Source organism: Chanodichthys erythropterus, chromosome 5 (genome assembly GCF_024489055.1).
Source record: "Chanodichthys erythropterus isolate Z2021 chromosome 5, ASM2448905v1, whole genome shotgun sequence".
Classification (NCBI taxonomy): domain Eukaryota; kingdom Metazoa; phylum Chordata; class Actinopteri; order Cypriniformes; family Xenocyprididae; genus Chanodichthys; species Chanodichthys erythropterus.
The window spans coordinates 3,055,680-3,076,685 of record NC_090225.1 but is presented as its reverse complement, the minus strand read 5'-3'; the positions used below and the strand labels follow the sequence as shown (position 1 = coordinate 3,076,685).

The 21,006-nt window shown below is 34.9% G+C and overlaps 1 protein-coding gene across 1 annotated transcript in view; it reads left to right on the top strand.

Moving 5' to 3' along the window:
- The first annotated feature begins 6,395 nt into the window (after positions 1-6,395).
- Positions 6,396-21,006, top strand: part of nid1a (nidogen 1a) — a 36,502-nt gene continuing 21,891 nt past the window's right edge. The window contains exons 1-8 of the mRNA XM_067385664.1: positions 6,396-6,649; positions 12,561-12,869; positions 13,985-14,205; positions 15,404-15,699; positions 15,789-15,923; positions 17,014-17,265; positions 19,270-19,470; positions 20,155-20,388. Coding sequence (XP_067241765.1) covers positions 6,446-6,649; positions 12,561-12,869; positions 13,985-14,205; positions 15,404-15,699; positions 15,789-15,923; positions 17,014-17,265; positions 19,270-19,470; positions 20,155-20,388 — 1,852 coding nt within the window. The 5' untranslated portion in view covers positions 6,396-6,445. The remainder of the gene's footprint in view (positions 6,650-12,560; positions 12,870-13,984; positions 14,206-15,403; positions 15,700-15,788; positions 15,924-17,013; positions 17,266-19,269; positions 19,471-20,154; positions 20,389-21,006) is intronic.

The window sequence follows — 21,006 nt, the reverse complement described above, 5'->3', positions numbered from 1 at the left end:
AGGTTGTTATGTCTGACCCAGGAGCTGGGTAACACGAAAATGACACAAACACTGGGTTGTTATGTCTGACCCAGGATCTGAGTAACACGAAATCAACCCAAACACTGGGTTGTTACATCTGATTCAGGATCTGGGTAACACGAAAACTACCCAAACACTGGGTTGTTATGTCTGACTCAGGATCTGGGTAACACGAAAACTACCCAAACACTGGGTTGTTACGTCTGACCCAGGATCTGGGTAACACAAAAACTACCCAAACACTGGGTTGTTACGTCTGACCCAGGATCTGGGTAACACAAAAACTACCCAAACACTGGGTTGTTATGTCTGACTCAGGATCTGGGTAACACGAAAACTACCCAAACACTGGGTTGTTATGTCTGATCCAGGATCTGAGTAACACAAAAACTACCCAAACACTGGGTTGTTACGTCTGACCCAGGATCTGGGTAACAAGAAAATGATCCAAACACTGGGTTGTTATGTCTGACCCAGGAGCTGGGTAACACGAAAATGACCCAAACACTGGGTTGTTATGTCTGACCCAGGATCTGAGTAACACGAAATCAACCCAAACACTGGGTTGTTACATCTGATTCAGGATCTGGGTAACACGAAAACTACCCATACACTGGGTTGTTACATCTGTCCCAGGATCTGGGTAACACGAAAACTACCCATACACTGGGTTGTTATGTCTGATCCAGGATCTGGGTAACACGAAAATGATCCAAACACTGGGTTGTTACATCTGTCCCAGGATCTGGGTAACACGAAAACTACCCATACACTGGGTTGTTACATCTGTCCCAGGATCTGGGTAACACGAAAACTACCCATACACTGGGTTGTTATGTCTGATCCAGGATCTGGGTAACACGAAAACTACCCAAACACTGGGTTGTTACATCTGTCCCAGGATCTGGGTAACACGAAAACTACCCATACACTGGGTTGTTATGTCTGATCCAGGATCTGAGTAACACAAAAACTACCCATACACTGGGTTGTTACATCTGTCCCAGGATCTGGGTAACACGAAAACTACCCATACACTGGGTTGTTATGTCTGATCCAGGATCTGGGTAACACGAAAACCACCCAAACACTGGGTTGTTACATCTGTCCCAGGATCTGGGTAACACGAAAACTACCCATACACTGGGTTGTTATGTCTGATCCAGGATCTGGGTAACACGAAAACTACCCAAACACTGGGTTGTTACATCTGTCCCAGGATCTGGGTAACACGAAAACTACCCATACACTGGGTTGTTATGTCTGATCCAGGATCTGAGTAACACAAAAACTACCCAAACACTGGGTTGTTACGTCTGACCCAGGATCTGGGTAACACAAAAACTACCCAAACACTGGGTTGTTATGTCTGATCCAGGATCTGAGTAACACAAAAACTACCCAAACACTGGGTTGTTACGTCTGACTCAGGATCTGGGTAACACGAAAACTACCCAAACACTGGGTTGTTACGTCTGACCCAGGATCTGGGTAACACGAAAATGACCCAAACACTGGGTTGTTATGTCTGACCCAGGATCTGAGTAACACGAAATCAACCCAAACACTGGGTTGTTACGTCTGACCCGGGATCTGAGTAACACGAAAACTACCCAAATACTGGGTTCTCATTTATACAAAATCATAATTATTGGAATTAGTATAAATCCTTTTTTTTTTTTATTAAAATATAGAAGAGTCTATAAAATATTCAATATATCAGTGCATTCATACAGATGGCCTAACCATGCAAGATGAAATCTAGTACAGTAGCTGGCATTTTAAATTATGAATATTGAGTCGTTTTGGATAAAAGCATTTAAAAAGTGCATAAATGTAGCTGTCAGTGACAGTGTAAGAATCTGTCATTTTTGTTAGCTGTCAGTCAGCAACAAAACAATAATTAGCATACAGAATATACATTTATACCATATTTTTTGGTGGTGAAAATTGAACGTGAAATAATTTTTTTTTTTTTGGCCAGAGAGAGAGAGAACTTCACTGAGCATGTGCTGAATAAGTGCAGTGTCATTTTAGTATTATTTATATTGTAACGTGTATGTTCTGTTTTGTTCTGTTTTATTATCATGGTGTTTTGGTTTCCCTGTCTGTGTTCCCTAGTCAGTTTCCCTGGTTATTAATTAGTTCCCATACCTGTTGTGTTTGTCATTGATTATGCTCCTCATGTATTTGAGCCCTGTGTTTCCCTAATTCCTTTTATCCAGTATCATCTATGTTAAAATTGGTTGTGTTTACGATTACTCCTTACGATCTTTTGAGTTTTCTGTTATGGATTTAATAATGTTTTCTACTCCTTTCATCATGCAATTACTCAAGTGTATGCTTGTGTAACCCAATCCAGTCTTACTGTAACCTCAGTACAGCCTGATTAAATCTGTGGTCTGACGGGTTTGTAACTTTTAAGCGTCTGTCACTGAATGGACTAACCTCTGGTTTCACCGCAAGCCTCCTGAAGCCGTGAGAACCTTCTCTGTGTCTGCACCTCGACTTGGGACTGTATTGGTGAATTATTGCTACATGGCAGTCAGTGACATGCAACTTGGCCCAGATGTCAGAGGTCAAGCAAATCACTCAACAGTGCAGTTATAATCACATCAAGGTCATGTGATGTGGTTATAATGGGGAATAAAATGCATGTTTTCAAGTATCATATGTCTCAGATTATAATTTTAATCTATACTTTGATTTTGACGTAAAAGTCAGTATCAGTGTGGAATATCTGATATGTAAAAAAAATAACATTTCTTATTTTTTTCCTTTTAATTTAGGGGTGAAATGTAACCCAGTATAGATATGTTCTTGATGACTTACAATAAAATCTAATGATAAAAAATTGCATTATTGTTTGAATTTGAGCCACGTATATGCTGCTTTGTAATGCTTAAAAGTTCATGTAGCAGGATTAAGAAAAATATATGATTAAAAACTCTCCCCTTAAAGAGTGCGAACTTGAATTTAATTGGCCACAATTGTAATGAAATGACAGGAAGAGGAATTAAAGATGTTTAACACAATCATACAACAGAGGAATTGAATTAGTCCAACACAACAACTAAAATGTTCCAGAGCAGATTAATTCTCATGTGTTTTGTTCAAGGTTTCCATCTGGTAAACCAACTTCATGTTGCTTTGCTCCACTTTAAATACTTTGGGGTCAATGAGATCATCATGGGAAATGATGTGTTCATTCATCATGGTCTAAAAAATATAAGTATATAGTTAAACATATTTAAAATAAATACAGATGTCTATAGGTGGAATTTCAAACATTGAACATTATAGTTTAATGTTTATGGAAATAGCCCAAATGTTGTGTGCATGGCAGTATGTTTATGTGTAATTCATATTGGTTATATGAATTTATTTGAACTTAATTCCATTAATATTATGTGTTTAAAGTTAAATTCAAATTACAATTCAGTTCTATTCAAATTTAGGTTCAGTTAAAATCAGAATGGAACTGGTATCTACAATTCATTCTCACTTCAGTTCAGAATTTTTGTAGAGATATGATTGACCAGTAGATGGCGGTGTTATTTAATATTACATCACATAGTTTATTTGTTTTACCATCATGTTGTTTGATACTAACCCTAATCCCCAATTATCTAAAGTAACCATCCAAATCAATTAGTTTACATTCATATTTATCATTGACAGTGAACGATAATCTGGAATGTTCTTGTGTCACTGTTCATTTGTGCACAGTACAGTTAACTCAGGAAATTACTGCCAATTATTGTGCCATTTCAAAGAAAATGAGATTGTGCCAAAAACAAGGCCATGCTCCATGCTCTGATGGTCTTTTGGATGGTGCTCAATTATTATATCATCAAAAGATCAAGCGCTGATGTTTGTTTAATGCTGCTGCTACTGTAGTGAACATTAATTATGCAACATGATGTTAGTAAGTAGAACTACCTGATTTGCTGAGACAATGATAAGCATTGTCATGAATATTAATTAGGTTATGTTGACTGGATGCTCCATGAAAATAACAAAGTTACATCAGCTTGATAATATTAATATACTAATAGTGATATGAAATATCCTTGGTTTTAACTGAAAAGATACTGTATTGAACATAATACAGTAATAATAACACAACAATACTGTGTGTAACCAATTAGTAAAATTATTTATAATCATGTGAAAATTAAAATATATATCTAAAAAATATAATTCAGCTTCAATTATTGCAAACGCAGTTGAGTTTGCAGACAGAGAAGAACTTCATACAAGTTGAACTTAGCGTGTCTTTGATATCAGAAAATGAGGATGTGATTCTATCAAAGATCTCTAGGCACAACTCTATGGAAACCTAACTCAGACTATGTAGAATATCCTCACGCTCCATCCAGTTCACTAGAGTATGTTGGTTTACTCTTTATTAGCTGATAATTCTGATTATGTTCAAAATGGACACAAGTAACGTGTTACAAGTAACATGCATTACGTAATCAGATTATTTTTGATGTAACAAGTAAAGCAATGCATTACAAGTAACATGCATTACGTAATCAGATTACTTTTTTGATGTAATAAGTAAAGTAATGAGTTACAAGTCACATGCATAACGTAACCATATTATTTTTGATGTAACAAGTAAAGTAGAGCATTACAAGTAATGTACATTACATAATCATATTACTTTTTGATGTAAGGAGTAAAGTAGGGCATTACAAGTAACATGCATAACATAATCAATGTATTTTTTTATGTAACGAGTAAAGTAACTCATTACAAGCAACATGCGTAATGTAGTCAGATTATTTTTTGATGTAACGAGTAAAGTAACGTGTTACAAGTAACATGCATTACATAATCAGATTATTATTTTATGTAACGAGTAAAGTAACGTGTTACAAGTAACATGCAATACATAATCAGATTATTATTTTATGTAATGAGTAAAGTAACGTGTCACAAGTAACATGCATTGCTTAATCAGATTATTTTTTGATGTAACAAGGTTTTCCAAGTAACATGCATAACGTAATCAGATTATTTATTATGTAACGAGTAAAGTAACGTTACAAGTAACATGCAATACATAATCAGATTATTATTTTATGTAATGAGTAAAGTAACGTGTCACAAGTAACATGCATTACGTAATCAGATTATTTTTGATGTAATGAGTAAAGTAACGTGTCACAAGTAACATGCATTGCGTAATCAGATTATTTTTTGATGTAACGAGTAAAGTAACGTGTTACAAGTAACATGCAATACATAATCAGATTATTATTTTATGTAATGAGTAAAGTAACGTGTCACAAGTAACATGCATTGCGTAATCAGATTATTATTTTATGTAATGAGTAAAGTAACGTGTTACAAGTAACATGCATAACGTAATCATATTATTTTTTATGTAATGAGTAAAGTAACGTTTTACAAGTAACATGCATTACATAATCAGATTATTATTTTATGTAACTAGTAAAGTAACATGTTACAAGTAACATGCATTACGTAATCAGATTTTTTATGTAACGAGTAAAGTAACGTGTTACAAGTAACATGCATAATATAATCAGATTTTTTATGTAACGAGTAAAGTAACTCATTACAAGCAACATTTGTAATGTAATCAGATTATTTTTTGATGTAACAAGTAAAGTAACGAGTAAAGTGTTACAAGTAACATGCATTACATAATCAGATTATTTTATGTAACGAGTAAAGTAACGTGTTACAAGTAACATGCGTAACGTAATCAGATTATTTTTTGATGTGACGAATAAAGTAACGTGTTACAGGTAACATGCATTACGTAATCAGATTACTTTTTTGATGTAATAAGTAAAGTAATTAATTACAAATACTTAGAAAATTTAGCAATGAAATGACTCCTTAGATGTTACTTGATGCTTGAAAATGTTCATAATTTGTAACCAGTAATTGGATCAAACAAGAACTGCAATTCTGAAGTTGATCTCTGGATTCCTGTTTGAGCCCATTAGAAATGATGACACATATTATGACATAAATTACCATTGCTGATTTTTGGTCAAGGGAAATGCAAGACTTCTTGAGTCAAATGTGAAATAAACAAACAAATATTGGTATATTATATATATTTGTTTCCCACTGTGACAAATTGCAAACTAAGATTTGCGTCTTTATAAATGTTAACTGGAGTAAATACTACATAGCGTAGCAGCTAAACCTGGACTTTAGTACATGTATTGTACACGTGGTTTATTAGTACAGCTCAGTTTTTGTTAATGCAGTAAAACAAGCAACAAGCAATTTATTTCAAAATCTTTAAGCATTGTCCGGGAAAGTGTCTGATTGAACGGGACAGTTTCAGGGAGGAGCGCGCGCTGGCTAAATCGGACACGCGTTTCTTCAGTCAGTCGGTCTCAGGCAGCTTCAGGTTCGGTCGGGTCTGGAAATGGGTCGGCAGGGGCAGAGATGGTCAGTGTGGATCCTATTATTCGGATTGTCAGTGTCTGTCAGCGGGATAACACGACAGGAACTTTTTCCATTCGGGAGAAACGCTGGCGATCAGTCTCTTAATGAAGGGAACGATGAGACGCACGAGATCACTCTGGAAAAGCCCGTGACTTTTTACGAAGCACAGTTCAACAAGATTTACGTGAGTGTTTCAGCTGTTAATCATAAGCGCAACTGTACTGCGATATGTTTGTTTCAGGAATAATATGACAACATGCAAGAACAACATACTTGATATTCACAGTCAAAGATAAAAATTAATTTCAATAATATTCATGTACTATGGTAATGTACACTGTAAAAAATCAAAAGTTGAGAAAACCTAAAAGTTGAAGGCAGAAATTTTCAGCAGATTTTTTGTACTTGTTTTTGTAGATTTTTGAGTTTTCATAACTTTTTCATACAACACGTTGAGAAAGTTGCCTTAAACTTTTAAGTTTTCTCAACTTGATTTTTTTTACAGTGAAGATGCAAGACAAGGTACCTTGGTGTGTGTACACATATAATGTATATATGCACAAACAGCTGGCCAATGGCAACATTATTAAAGCACAATTAGTCACAGTTTGTCAGTGTTTGTAGACCAGTGAGGGTGTTTTCTGAAGTAAACAGAAATAAATCTCTTATAGGTTCACATTGCAAACTCTTTTCTGTCTGTTTTTGCCATGTTTTCTTGCCCATCTGATTGAATTCACAGCATTAACAACAGCAGCACATTTGGCAGTTAAACAGGCAACACAGACAAACAGCTCATTATACTCCTCTCAAAATAGAAATGTGGTGTTCCAGTGCTAATTGAGTAACAGATCGTTTGAAGAGGTTTTGAAACAGCTTTGTTATTTCAGATTTGCCTACTTCAGAAAGTTGGTTTATTATCCAGTCAGTAAACACATTATAGCAGAATGATCTGTCATTATGAATATTCAGTATATATTATTGTTTTGCTATTTTATGTTATTTTACATATATTAATCCATTTCATTTTTGTTTACAACATATTCAATGTGAGGAAATGTAGGACAGGATGTGATTTTATTCACTGAGAAAGAACTGAGTGATTGATTGATTGCATTGATGAATCATTAACAATTAGAGTAGGAATGTTTATCACAAAAGTAAATAGAGTCAGTTTTGACTTTGAGTGATTCTGTAGCGAAATACTCCAGACACATTCCTGCATATCTATGTATTGATTGGGCGGATTGACTTGCGTACTATTTTAGATGTTTTTAAAATGTGGTTGGAGGACTCGTACATCTTTGAGGAGAATTTTCTCAGAGGACGTGACTAACAATAACATTCATAATTACAATCCCTTGAATGCTTCCTTTCCCACAGGTCTCCTTTGCCAATTTCCTTTCCAGGACAAGCATTTCTTTTTGAGCTGTTGTGGATTTTACCATGAACTCTTTATTTGAACAGAATGCATGGTTGCATCTTTTCATAACATAAGATTTTTGTTGATTTTTGAAGTTGAGAAAACTCCAGTGTTTAAGAGCAGATTATGAATGAATGGCAAAGTCACAAGAAGGAATGAAACATTTCCTTCATCGGGATTTATAGGATCTCCAGCCGAATAAAAAGTGCATGTGTTGTAGTATTCTGAAAACATCTGGAAATGCAGTCAAAGCATGCACATCTGTTTTAGTGAGGCGTTGAACAGTCATCGTCCAAATGATTAAAATGTGCGTGGCATTCCTTATTAAACTGCTAAAACATTTTGTTGTTCTTCTTCACTACAATATGTACTCATGTTTTTCTCAGATAAATGTGCCATTTCACAGTATAATTCACACCGTTTAGTTTTAATAATCTGTTATTAACTATAATTAAACCATATGTAGGTTAATTTCCAGAAGAGTTTAAATACTGTTCCTGTGCCTAAATAAAGCCCTATATAGTAAGCAGCGAAAAACAGTATGTACATGTAGCCTACATTTATGCATTTAGCACACACTTTTGTCCAAAGCAACTTGCGGTATGTGAACATATATTGACGTACAGAGTATTCATGAAACAATAGGTGAACAATACCAGGATGACCCACCCGGAAACCCGGCTTTGAAAACATTCATTAGGGCCCGAGCACCGATGGTGTGAGGACCCTATTGGAATTGCTCAGCCAATTATCCTTCTTCTCCAAAATTAATCGCATTTTTCAGGGCCTAAACGTTCTCAAAAACTCATGAAACTTTGCGCACGTGTCGGATGTGGTGAAAATTGACATCTGATATGGGTTTCAGAATTAAGTGTGGCAAAATGGCTCGATAGCGCCACCTACAAAATTTCAATTACGCGCCCTTCGTGCTACATTTCACGTACAGTTATGAAATTCGGTAGACAGATGTAACAGCCCAATACCTACAAAAAAGCCCCTGGGTGCAAAGTTTGTAAACCGGAAGTGAGATATTTTGAATTTTCTCTACAAAATTTTGGCAGTTTTTGCCATTTCCACATGTTGTACTTTAAAGAACTCCTCCTAGAGCTTTAATCAGATCAACATCATATTTGGTCAGTCTAATCTAAAGGCCTTTGAGATGCTAAATCGCAAAGATCTTGAGTTTTCGTTGAAGGGTGTGTCCGTTGCAGACTGACAAAGTCTGATGTTTCGCCATGAAAGGTGAATCACTTTTTTGAGGGCTGAAACATACTCAAAAACTCATGAAACTTTGCAGATTCGTCAGAAGTGGTGAAAAATTATTTCTGATATGGGTTTCAGAATTAAGTGTGGCAAAATGGCTCAATAGCGCCACCTAAAAAATTTCAACTAAGTGCCCCTGACACTACGTTTCACGTACAGGTAAGAAATTTGGTACACACATCTAACAGCCTAATATCTACAAAAAAGTCCCTTGGAGTGAAAACTGAAAGCCAACAGGAAGTCAGATATTTTGAATTTTCTTTGCAAAATTTGTGCAGTTTTTGCCATTTCCAGACGTTGTACTTTAACTAACTCCTCCTAGAGCTTTAATCAGATCAACATCATATTTGGTCAGTCTAATCTTAAGACCTTAGCGATGATAAATATCAAAGATCTTGAGTTTTCGCTGAAGGGCGTGTCCGTGGCGGACTGACAAAGTCTGATGTTTTGCCATGAAACAGGAAGCTGTTGTAACACAGGCATACTATGTCTGATCTGCCCCAAACTTGACATGAGTGATAAAAGTCCTGGCCTAAAGACATCTATATGACAATATTCAGTTACCTATAGCGCCACCTGCTGGCAGCAGGAAGTGTGGCACTTTTACATGATTTTGCCATAATTCTCCTGTATTTACTTGCTCACAGGCATGTCGCCCACTGTTCCCTGTTTTTCTGAGGCCAACGGATGGCGGTGAGCCCGGGTGCGAGGGCCCTTTCATCGCTGCTTGCAGCTTTAATTATATTTGTAATTCTCTTGGGTGACGTTCTAGTACAGAAACGCCATGCTTTAACTATAAGACAGGATCAGTGAATCTGGTCAAGAATAAGACCAAGATCACTTTAGATTATTTGATTTTGTCTATGCTGAATAGGCTTTGAGGATTTGGATGCTGGACTATCAGAGTAACAAAATATTTTCACTTTATATTAGAGACATCTGAAACACTGGAGGCTTTGTCTTCTTTGATATCCTGTTATCTACAAAATAAGTCAGAATCATCAGTTTAAAATGTGCACTTTGATGTCATTTTGCGAGTAATGTTTTAGTTTTTTAAGAATAGTTTCTGTGTTTTTACACTGTGTGTGTGTGTGTGTGTATGTGGGTGTTTGGCAATGGACTTTATTCCCTAAACCTCCACAAACACCAACTCTTTCTGTTGATTTAGTCCACATTTGAAGAGGGACTGAGTATTTGCTCTTTTTATATAAAGGTTTTCAGTAGCATGAGAAAAATAGGGAACTTATATAGTCCTTTTCTACACATGTAAGTGTATATTATTATTTTATTAAACATTATTAAAGGGTTAGTTCACCCCAAAATGAAATTTCTGTCATTAATTACTCACCCTCAAGTCGTTTCACACCTGTAAGACATTCGTTTATCTTCAGAAGACAAATGAAGATTCTTTTGATGACAGAATGCTGTCAGATTTCCTTCATTGACTGCTTTTGAACCTCTTTTCAAAAACAAAGGCAGTCAATGAAGGAAATCTGACAGCATTCTGTCATCAAAAAGATCATCTTTTCTTTTTCCGAAGATGAACGAAAGTCTTACGGGTGTAGAACGACATGAGGGTGAGTAATTAATGACGATTTGATGATGATTTTGAGGTGAACTAACCCTTTAAATATATTATTTTTATTATTATTATTTATTATTTCTTTTTACATTTTTATTTTAGCTATTTTGTCCAATAGTTTTAATTTATTTTAATTAATTCCCACCTTCTGTTTTCTCTTTCTAGACAGATACTGAGTGTCAACTATAGAGATCTTTGGTTCAGATTTCGGTTCCACTTCACAGTTCACGATTCTATCTCCTTGATTCCTTTTACAACTCTTTTTTAATACTCTTAAAATTGTTTCCTAATAATTGAGATAAACAAAAATAAGCAAAAACAATACTATTTTTTTTTACACATTTAGTAATGTAGTAAAAAAGGGTTCAATGGGGTTCTATTTAGAACTCTAAGGTTCTTGACTCAGTTTTAAAGAACCCTTTATACCAATAAGGTTCTACATAAGTAGCCTTTAAAGTTCTACATAGAACCTTTTATTTTAAGAGTGCAGTGTTTTTTAAGTAGTCACTTAATTGATTTATATATTAAATCAAAAATTCCAAGGGCCAGATTTACTAAACGGAGCAAATTAGTGTGAGAGCGCAATTCCACAAATGCGCCGATGGGGTCTGCAAGTTTTGGGCGTGATCTGCTGACGCACAAATTAAAGAACACAGATGCAGTCAAATCATTTACATAATGACCAATGCAATCTAATAAGAGCAGTTGGGTCACAAATAAGCAGAGCTGATGCTCTCATCAGGTGTGGGTCGACACTGGTGTAACTTGTTACTTGTAATAAATGGACAATGTCTTCCTCTGGCACTCCAAAGAAATTAATACGAGTGGAAAATATTTTCTCCCTTCTTCCACACGCTTTCTGTTCTCTGCAGTGTGTCTTCCTAGTAGCAATACCTGCAGCCATGTTGGAAAATGGGTTAAGACATGCTTTTTTTAGTTAAATAATGCTGCAAATACCAGTAAATTGACGAGCGCAAAGATTAATACTCTCCTCCCATAAATTTTGCATCTGAAAGGGAAACTCCTACAAATGCATATGCAATAAGGTCAGCTACAAAATCAACTTTTCAGCGCTAATTTTGCCCTGCGTGTCTTTAGTGAATCTCGACAGTAGTTTTTTAAACTCCAAAAGAGGATTTGAGAAATCTGGCCCCAAATGTGTATCTTTAACTGTTACCTAATGACAGATCCTAAACGATTCAGTGAGTCAGTTGACCGATTTAAATAATAACTCATGACTTTACAAGGCGATTTATCAAAACTAACTTGTTCATTAGAGTCATCTGAAACAAGCATTTTCTGTAAAGCTGCTTTATGTATTGTGAAAAGCGCTGAACAATTAATCTTGAAGTGAATTTGTTTGTGAATCGGATGTTGTTGCGTGCAACCAGCAAAGACAAAGCAAATGAAAGATGTGACTGTCATTGTAATATGTTTCAGCATTCAGTCTTTCTCTCTCATAACATCCAATAACTCTGATAAAACACAGTGTCATTGTTGTAAATTTACTCAGGATGCATTTTGGTATTGTAATCTGTCAATACTAAAGAATGCAGAAATCGATTAATCGTGATTAATCGCATTTAACAAAAGTTTGTGTGTGTGTATATATATATATATATATATATATATATATATATAAATACACACATGTTATGTATTTACAATTTACAGACTTTTATGTTAGATGCGATTAATCGCAATTAATCGATTTGACAGGACTAGTTCAAAACTAAACATCATTGTTGTCTAATATTTTAGCTATGGTTATTGATTCCTATCAGTATCTACTTCTGTCATGTTATTATTACTATTATATCTCACATCTAGATCAACACCAATGGATTTGTGGCCCTGGAGAAGCCTACAGGAGAATCAGCGTACCTCGGCAACATGCCGGCCAGTTTTAAGATGATCGCTGCTCTACAAGGCGACCTGGACACCAGCGACGGTGTAGGAAAGGTCTTCTTCCGCCAGGACTCCAATCCAGCTCTTCTCCAACAGGCGGCTGATCAAATCAACAGAGCCTTTCCTGAGGATGATACAGTAAATCCCATCCATGCTCTGGTGGTCACATGGGTGGATGTGGCCTCTCATAGAGCTGAAAGCAGAGGAGACGGTCTGGAACACACCGGAAGAGTGAGGTTCAGTTTATTTGTGGGCCATTCACACATACAGTGATGTTATCATGTATTTTTTAATGAAGGTATTGTTCGTTCCTACTTGCATTTTTGTTAGGCTACATAACACACCAATGCATCTGCATTCACATACTTGCCTAGAGTATGTTTTGGGCCTAAGAATAATGCATAATATCACAACTATCAATGCATGTATCAAACTCGCTCGCACCTTGAAGATCTATATATTTTTGCCTTATTTTTCAATTAAAATATCTAAAAATTCAAGTTGCAGTAAAATAAATGCACTTTAAGTCATAATTAAAGCATAGTTGCATTGGATTTTAAGGCTTTATACAGTAGGTTGTGTTTTGAATAGAAAGGTATCTGAACATTTTTACTTCTTTTTGATATAAAGAGTTAAAAACAAGTGGAAAAACTCCCGTGTTAGTGTAATTAATATACTATTATAGTTTTTATTAGTGCTGTCAAAGTGATTAATCACAATTAATCGCATCTAACATAAAAGTTTGTATATATATATGTATGTGTGTGTGTGATGAATCAACTCCACAGCAACTACATCAATTTATCCACTAACCATTCAGAAACGTCTAAAAGTTGTAACTTCTTCCTGAGTCTCTCCATCAGTGTCGACTCCGGTTTGAACAATGTAAGGCTGAACACTTTCCTCATTTTGTCTGCGTGAGATTCTCCAGCTTTGTTGTTGTTGAGCTGTTAAAGCTCCACCCTCTTCTGGAAAGGGGGCGGGAGCAGCAGCTCATTTGCATTTAAAGGGACACACACAAAAACGACGTGTTTTTGCTCACACCCAAATAGAGGCAAATTTGACAAGCTATAATAAATGATCTGTGGGGGATTTTGAGCTGAAACTTCACAGACACATTTTGGGGACACCAGAGACTTATATTACATCTTGTGAAAGGGGACACAAATATTACCTCGGCAACTAACTACAAAAAAATGAGTTTTTTTAATCAAATCACTGACTCTAATCGAAAATGAATGACTTCCGACGGCTTTGCAGATTGCTGTATGTGTCATGGATTCAGATGGATTCAAATGATAGTATAAAAATGCAGAGTTAATAAATCATGTTGTTTAACCTCACAGCGGAATACGTTTCAACTTGTCATTGCTTCTGTGGAGACGATGTCCTACGCGATACTCCTCTACCCAAGAGAGGCGATGCAGTTCAAGAGCACAGGCAGCGGCTACACGATGCACGCCGGCTTCAGTAAAGGACTGGAAACTTTCTTACTCATTACTAAGAAGCAAGGACCGTACTACCGCATCACAGACGACACAGAGGCATCGGTCAAGAACTTAGCTGAGTAAGTTCGGTTGCTGTGTTGGTCTTATAAGGACAGTTCACCATAAATATTGTCGTCATTTACTCTCTTTGATGTTCCAAAAAGCAGACATTCTGATGAAGCTCCATGCTATTCTTTTCTATACAATTAGATCATATTGACCATGTCTCAAGCTCCAAAAATGACCAGAAAACACCATATTGAAACACCATATTCTTAACAGTGATTAAATTATATATAGAAAGCGATCAAAGAATGCTCCCTTAACAATCGCTGGAGCTGTCAATCAAACAGCATGAGTTTATCAGTGACTGAGTTCTGGACTTGCGCCAAAACTCACGTTTTATTCAACAAATCTCTTATTTACATGGCATTTGCACTGTTAGTTATGATGAAAGCATTCGTTAGTGTGCAGAAATTGAGTTGCAATGACTAGATCGCTGCTTTCATGAGCTCAACAACATGTCTGTGATCGACTACAATGTTCATCACTGCAACCTTTCATGCCACGATCTAAATATAATGCCATAGATCTAAATGTAATGCTATAATCAACACTTTTTAGGATTATTTAACCTTGAGAGCTGTAATATTAAAAACATGCTAAAAGTTTGAGACAGAGTATTACTATTTCATATGGAAAGATGTCAGCCAATCACAGCAGTGGACGTTTACTCTGAAGTCTCACAGCAGACATGCCCCTTAAAACAGAGCGTTCAAATCAGAGGGTTCAAATCAGGGTAAGGAAAATGCCTTTTATTTCTAAATTATGACCATTTTTGATGTAAAAATCATACTAACATTATAAGTGCACCCCAGGAAACATTATAAAACAATAAAATAACACAGTTTATGACCCCTTTAATATCTTACATTTTTTTAATTTTGCTTCTCAAATAAAAATATCTTGATTTAGGAATTTTTAGATATTTATAATGGAAAACTTTGCAGCATGGGCTACTTTTATTTAGCCTTATGGTAGTTTTTGTACTTTTTTGGGCTTGACAGATGTGGTCACTGAAAGAAAAGAGCTATATGAAGATTTCTCTGTTTATATTCCACATAAAATAAATAACAGCATAGTTGTTTGAAGCAACAGTAATAATGACTGGATTTGAATATGTAGGTGATTTAATAATGTTTTGGTCCACTCTTTAGCATGCAGTGCCAATGTACTTCAAGCATATTTTCCCATACTGGTGTTGAATGTGTTTTCTAGGAAGACTAACTCCGGAAGGCGCGGCGTGTGGGTGTATGAAATCGGAACGTTCCCTCATTTCACGAACGTTGCCCCTGGAGAAGTGCCAGACTTACCTTTGGATTCTCACACATTTAAGAGCACAAGAACCCACAACCATCAACACCAGGTGTATCCTGATCCCCGACACGAGAACCTGGATGGAGTTTACCACCGTCCAGAACATCCTCCACCCCTTCAAGTGCAAACGGTTCAGTTCACACCTCAAGATCCGGAGGTCGTTGAAATCGAAAATGAAGACAACATCGAGGTTGACGGTCAGCATGAGTGATTTATTTACTAGAACAGTGAACAACTTTTCTTGAGCCCAAATGACTCTTGTTTTTCTCTTATTCTTTGCCTGCAGTATTTACATACAACCCTGGGGAATGTGGCGGGAACAGATGCTCCAAATTTGGTGAATGTAGGAATTATCCAAGTGGACGATGCTGCAAGTGTAGGCCTGGATACTATGGCAATGGGATTCAGTGTGTATCTGATGGTAATGTCTCTCTATAATGGACTTCAGTTATTATTATTGCTTTATAGAATTGTTTTCATATTGTCAAAATGTGAATATTTAATACAAATAATCAAGTATATTTAGGACAGCAAAATAAATAGATTAGAGATAAAATAATTTATTGAAGTCCCCTCTGAGATTATAAGTTAATATTTCAATAATTTAATAACACATTCATGTTCACTGCAGCATTTTTTAGTATCAGTATAGTATCTTAATTATTTTGAAATAGTTTTTATTTTTTTATATTTTCCAGTTTCATTTTCATTTTATTTAGTTTTAGTAATTTTGTTATAAGTTTTTGTCATTTTTATTATTAAAAAAAAAAATTCTATATAGTTTATATTAATTTTTATTTCATCAGAAACAAAAGTTTTTGTATATTTTATTTTATTTTATTTCAGTTAATGTTGATTTTAATAGAATAATGTATAATAATTTAATAATACACATATAATATATAATAATAATCCTGGTTTACAGTTCTCTGACCATTAATCCGGTTAATTGTCACATAATTTTTTTATATATATATATATATATATATATATATATATATATATATATATATATATATATATATATATATATATATATATATATTATTTATATTTATATTCATATATACTTTTTTATGCCTTTTTATAAACAAAAAATTACAATAACAACACTTACATTTAATGATAATAATATGATGATGATGCTAAAATAAAATAAAATAAAATAAAAAAGCTAAATTTTTATGATATAATTAGCAGTTTTTCATCAACTCTTGATTGGAATATGCAATGTTTCACATATAATTAGTTGCTGTCAAGTCTGTGTCATATTTTGGGACAAAATAAAAAAATTTTTTTTACTTTAATACAATTAAAACTAATACAACTAATACAATAATAACTGACATCGCACATCTCCATCTTAATCAATAAATGTTTTAGTCAATGCCGTTTATGGTAATATTAATGTTTGAAATCTATTAAAGGACATTTTTGTTACTTTTATACTGTAAACAGATTTGGATTTGTAAACAGATCGGTCATAATGAGATCTGAATGATCTTTTCCAGGTGTCCCTCAGAGGATGAACGGTAAAGTGAGCGGCAGGGTGTATGTGGGAAACTCTCCGGTGCCCGTGGACTTCGCCAGTAATGATCTCCACTCGTATGTGGTGGCCAACGACGGCAGAGCCTATGTGGCCATCAGCGCCATTCCTCCAATCGTTGGCTTCTCTCTTCAGCCGCTGTCGTCCGTCGCAGGAGTCATCGGATGGGCTTTTGCACTTCAGCAGCCCGGCTTTAAGAATGGCTTCAGCATCATTGGTGAGATCGGTTGTCGATAAAATCCATCTCACTTTAAATGTTAAAGTGGTATAAGTATTATATCAAATGTACAATAAAGTATTATATATATAGTATTATAAATGAAAACAAAGTTTTTAAATGTTATTTGAATCAGTGTTTTTCTATGGAAGCTTTTTTGAAACATGGAATAAAAAAATTAAAAAAGGTAATTGCGACATTTTATCTCATAATTCTGACTTTTCACCCCTCATAATTTAGACTTTATACCTCACAATTGCGAGTTTATCTCACAATTCTGGAAAAAAAAAAACTCAGAATTGTGTGAAATGCAAGTTATAATGTCAGAAATAAAAGATAAAAAGTTGCAAATAACTGTGGCAGAAACAAGCTTCCATAGTTTTCAGTGCTAAGGAATACATGGAAAAGTTTAGAGAAAAATGTTTTCAATTATTTATTTATTCATTTAAAAGTGTATTTATTTAATCTTGTTTTTATTATTTTGTAATACCATCTAAATATTTTCTAAATAATATTATAAGTATATGTAAATAAATAGGGTTGTGGTCCCCTGATTTACATAGATAACAAGATGTATTTCTTTCATAGTGCAATATCTCCTGAATCCTCATAGTTTATCCTCTTATTTTCTATTATGACATACAGTACAGTCCAAAAGTTTGGAACCAATAAGATTTTTAATGTTTCGTCTGCTCACCAAGGCTACATTTATTTAATTAAAAATACAGAAAAAACAGTAAAATTGTGAAATATTATTACAATGTAAAATAACTGTTTTCTATTTGAATACATTTCACAAAGTAATTTATTCCTGTGATGCAAAGCTGAATTTTCAGCATCATTACTCCAGTCTTCAGTGTCACATGATCCTTCAGAAATCATTCTAATATGCTGATCTGCTGCTCAAGAAACATTTAATGTGTACAATTGTACAAAATATTTGTGTACAATATTTTTTTTCAGGATTCTTTGATGAATAGAAAGTTCAAAAGAACAGTGTTTATCTGAAATCTAATCTTTTGTAACATTATAAATGTCTTTACTGCCACTTTTGATTGATTTAATGCATTCTTGCTGAATAAAAGTATTCATTTCTTTAATTTCTTTTCAAAAAAATAAAAATAAAACTTCTTACTGACCCCAAACTTTTGAACGGTAGTGTATAATGCTACAGAAGCTTTGTATTTCAGATAAATGCTGTTCTTTTGAACTTTCTATTCATCAAGGAATCCTGAAAAAAAAAGTACACAACTGTTTTCAACATTGAAAATAATCATAAATGTTTATCGAGCAGCAAATCAGCATATTAGAATGATTTCTGAAGGATCATGTGACACTAAAGACTGGAGTAACGATGCTGAAAATTCAGCTTTGATCACAGGAATAAATTACTTTGTCAAATATATTTAAATAGTACACAGTTATTTTAAATTGTAATAATATTTCACAATATTACTGTTTTTACTGTATTTTTAATTAAATAAATGTAGCCTTGGTGAGCAGACGAAACTTCTTTTAAAAACATTAAAAATCTTAGTGGTTCCAAACTTTTGGACTGTACTGTATGCATATGAAAAGGCTGTAGTAATACAAGTAGGACTTTCCTTTTTGGCTTTAATCCCCCTTATTTTTAAAGCACCTGTTATATAGAGATCATATTTTTACCATCTAATCATTTGACAGTTGATAAAATCCCTCAATACATTTTTCTTCCTGGTTTTCTCATAAATGCATCTCGTTGCATAATTAGGATTGGTTGTGAACAGCTTTTCACACTTACTTTAAGAGCGGTTATTTGGGTGTAAGATCGCTTAAAGATTTAACATATAGTGCATTTAGAGGGTGTAGAATAGCTGGAACACCATCCCGTTTAAAAACAATGGATATTCAGCAAAAGTGTGTAAACCTTCTTTGCTTTGAAATGTCAGTTTGAGTTGTTTTCAGTGCAGTGAAATGTTTGATGGAAACCCAGCCTCACACTCCCATCTTTCACTCGTCTCTCAGGCGGAGAGTTCAGACGTCGGGCCGATGTGACCTTCCAGCCGGGCGGCGAGAGGTTGACCATCTCTCAGGATTTCAAAGGCATCGATGAGCACGACCACCTGATGGTTGACACCAGACTTGAAGGAAAGATTCCAGAGGTTCCTCAGAGAGCCACGGTTCAGATCGACCCCTACACCGAGATCTACCAGTACAGCAGCAACTGTGAGTCTAACATGCATGATTTCCCATCATTCACAGCACAAGAATGACAAAATATACAGATAAAACTAATGTGCATTCAGGGTTTGCTTGGAAGAGAAAATTAGATGCATGCATTTCTATTTGCAGCACCGTTCAAAAGTTTGGGGTCAGTAAAACATTTTATTCAGCAAGGATGCATTAAATTGCTCAAAAGTGACAGTAAAGATGTTTATAATGTTACAAATGATTCTATTTCAAATAAATGCTGTTCTTTTGGACTTTATATTCATCAAAGAATCTTTAAAAAATAAATGTGTCACGATTTCCACAAAAATATGAACTGTTTTCAACATTGATAATAATCAGAAATGTTTCTTGAGCAGCAGATCAGCATATTAGAATGATTTCTGAAGGATCATGTGACACTGAAGACTGGAGTAATGATGCTGAAAATTCAGCTTTGATCACAGGAATAAATTACAGTTTACAGTATATTCAAATAAAAACATTTGAATTTGAAATATGTAAATAATATATAAAGTATTTTTTTAATCAAATAAACTCAAGACATAAATTTTTACCTAATGCATCAAATTTCTTTTTCAATTTTCACAAAAATCACTTGTACTCATCTCTCGTGAGTAATTTCTATCATGCTTTCTATTCAAGTCCTGTTGTGAAGCCATGTGTGTCTCTTCCTGTCAGTGATCACCTCTTCATCCACACGGGAGTATGTGATCAATCTACAGGACGGTTCGACCCAGAGCAGAAGCTACAACTTCAGAGAAACCATCACGTTTCAGGGTTGCCAGCATGATGAAGCCATCAGAGCCGTGCCGTCCACACAGATGCTCAGCGTCGACCAGGTGTTCGTCATGTACGATATGGATGCAGAGCTCTTGCGTTATGCCATGACCAACAAGATTGGTGACGTCAACGGTGAGGGCTGATCTGCAAAAACGCTACATTGTCTTTTCATGCACTGGACAGTTTGGGCTATTCATAAAATGTTGTTTCAGTCTAGTGGAAAGAAAACAAAATACACATTTACTAAACAGGGCAAATAAGCATGAGAAGGGAGTGGAAGTTCTGCAGGTGATTTACTGACAATGTGCAAATTAAAGGGTTAGTTCACCCCAAAATGAAAATTCTGTCATTAATTATTCACCCTCATGTCGTTACAAACCTATAAGACTCAAATTAAGATATTTTTGATAAAAGTTGAGAGCTTTCTGTCCCTCCATTGACTGCCTTTGCAACTACCGCTTTGATGCTTCAAAAAGTTCATAAAGAGATCGTAAAACGAATCCATATGAATTGAGCGGTTTAGTCCAAATTTTTTTTGAAGACACTCAATCGCTTTTTATGTTGATCAGACTGAATTTAGGCTTTTATTCACATATAAACATTGATCAGCGAAACGAACTTGAATGGCACATGAGAAATGATGCGTCTTCTCAGAAAATTTTGACTAAACCACTTTAATAACGACTTTATTCAACAATATCTAGTGATGTGCGATTTCAAAACACTGCTTCATGAAGCTTTACGAATCTT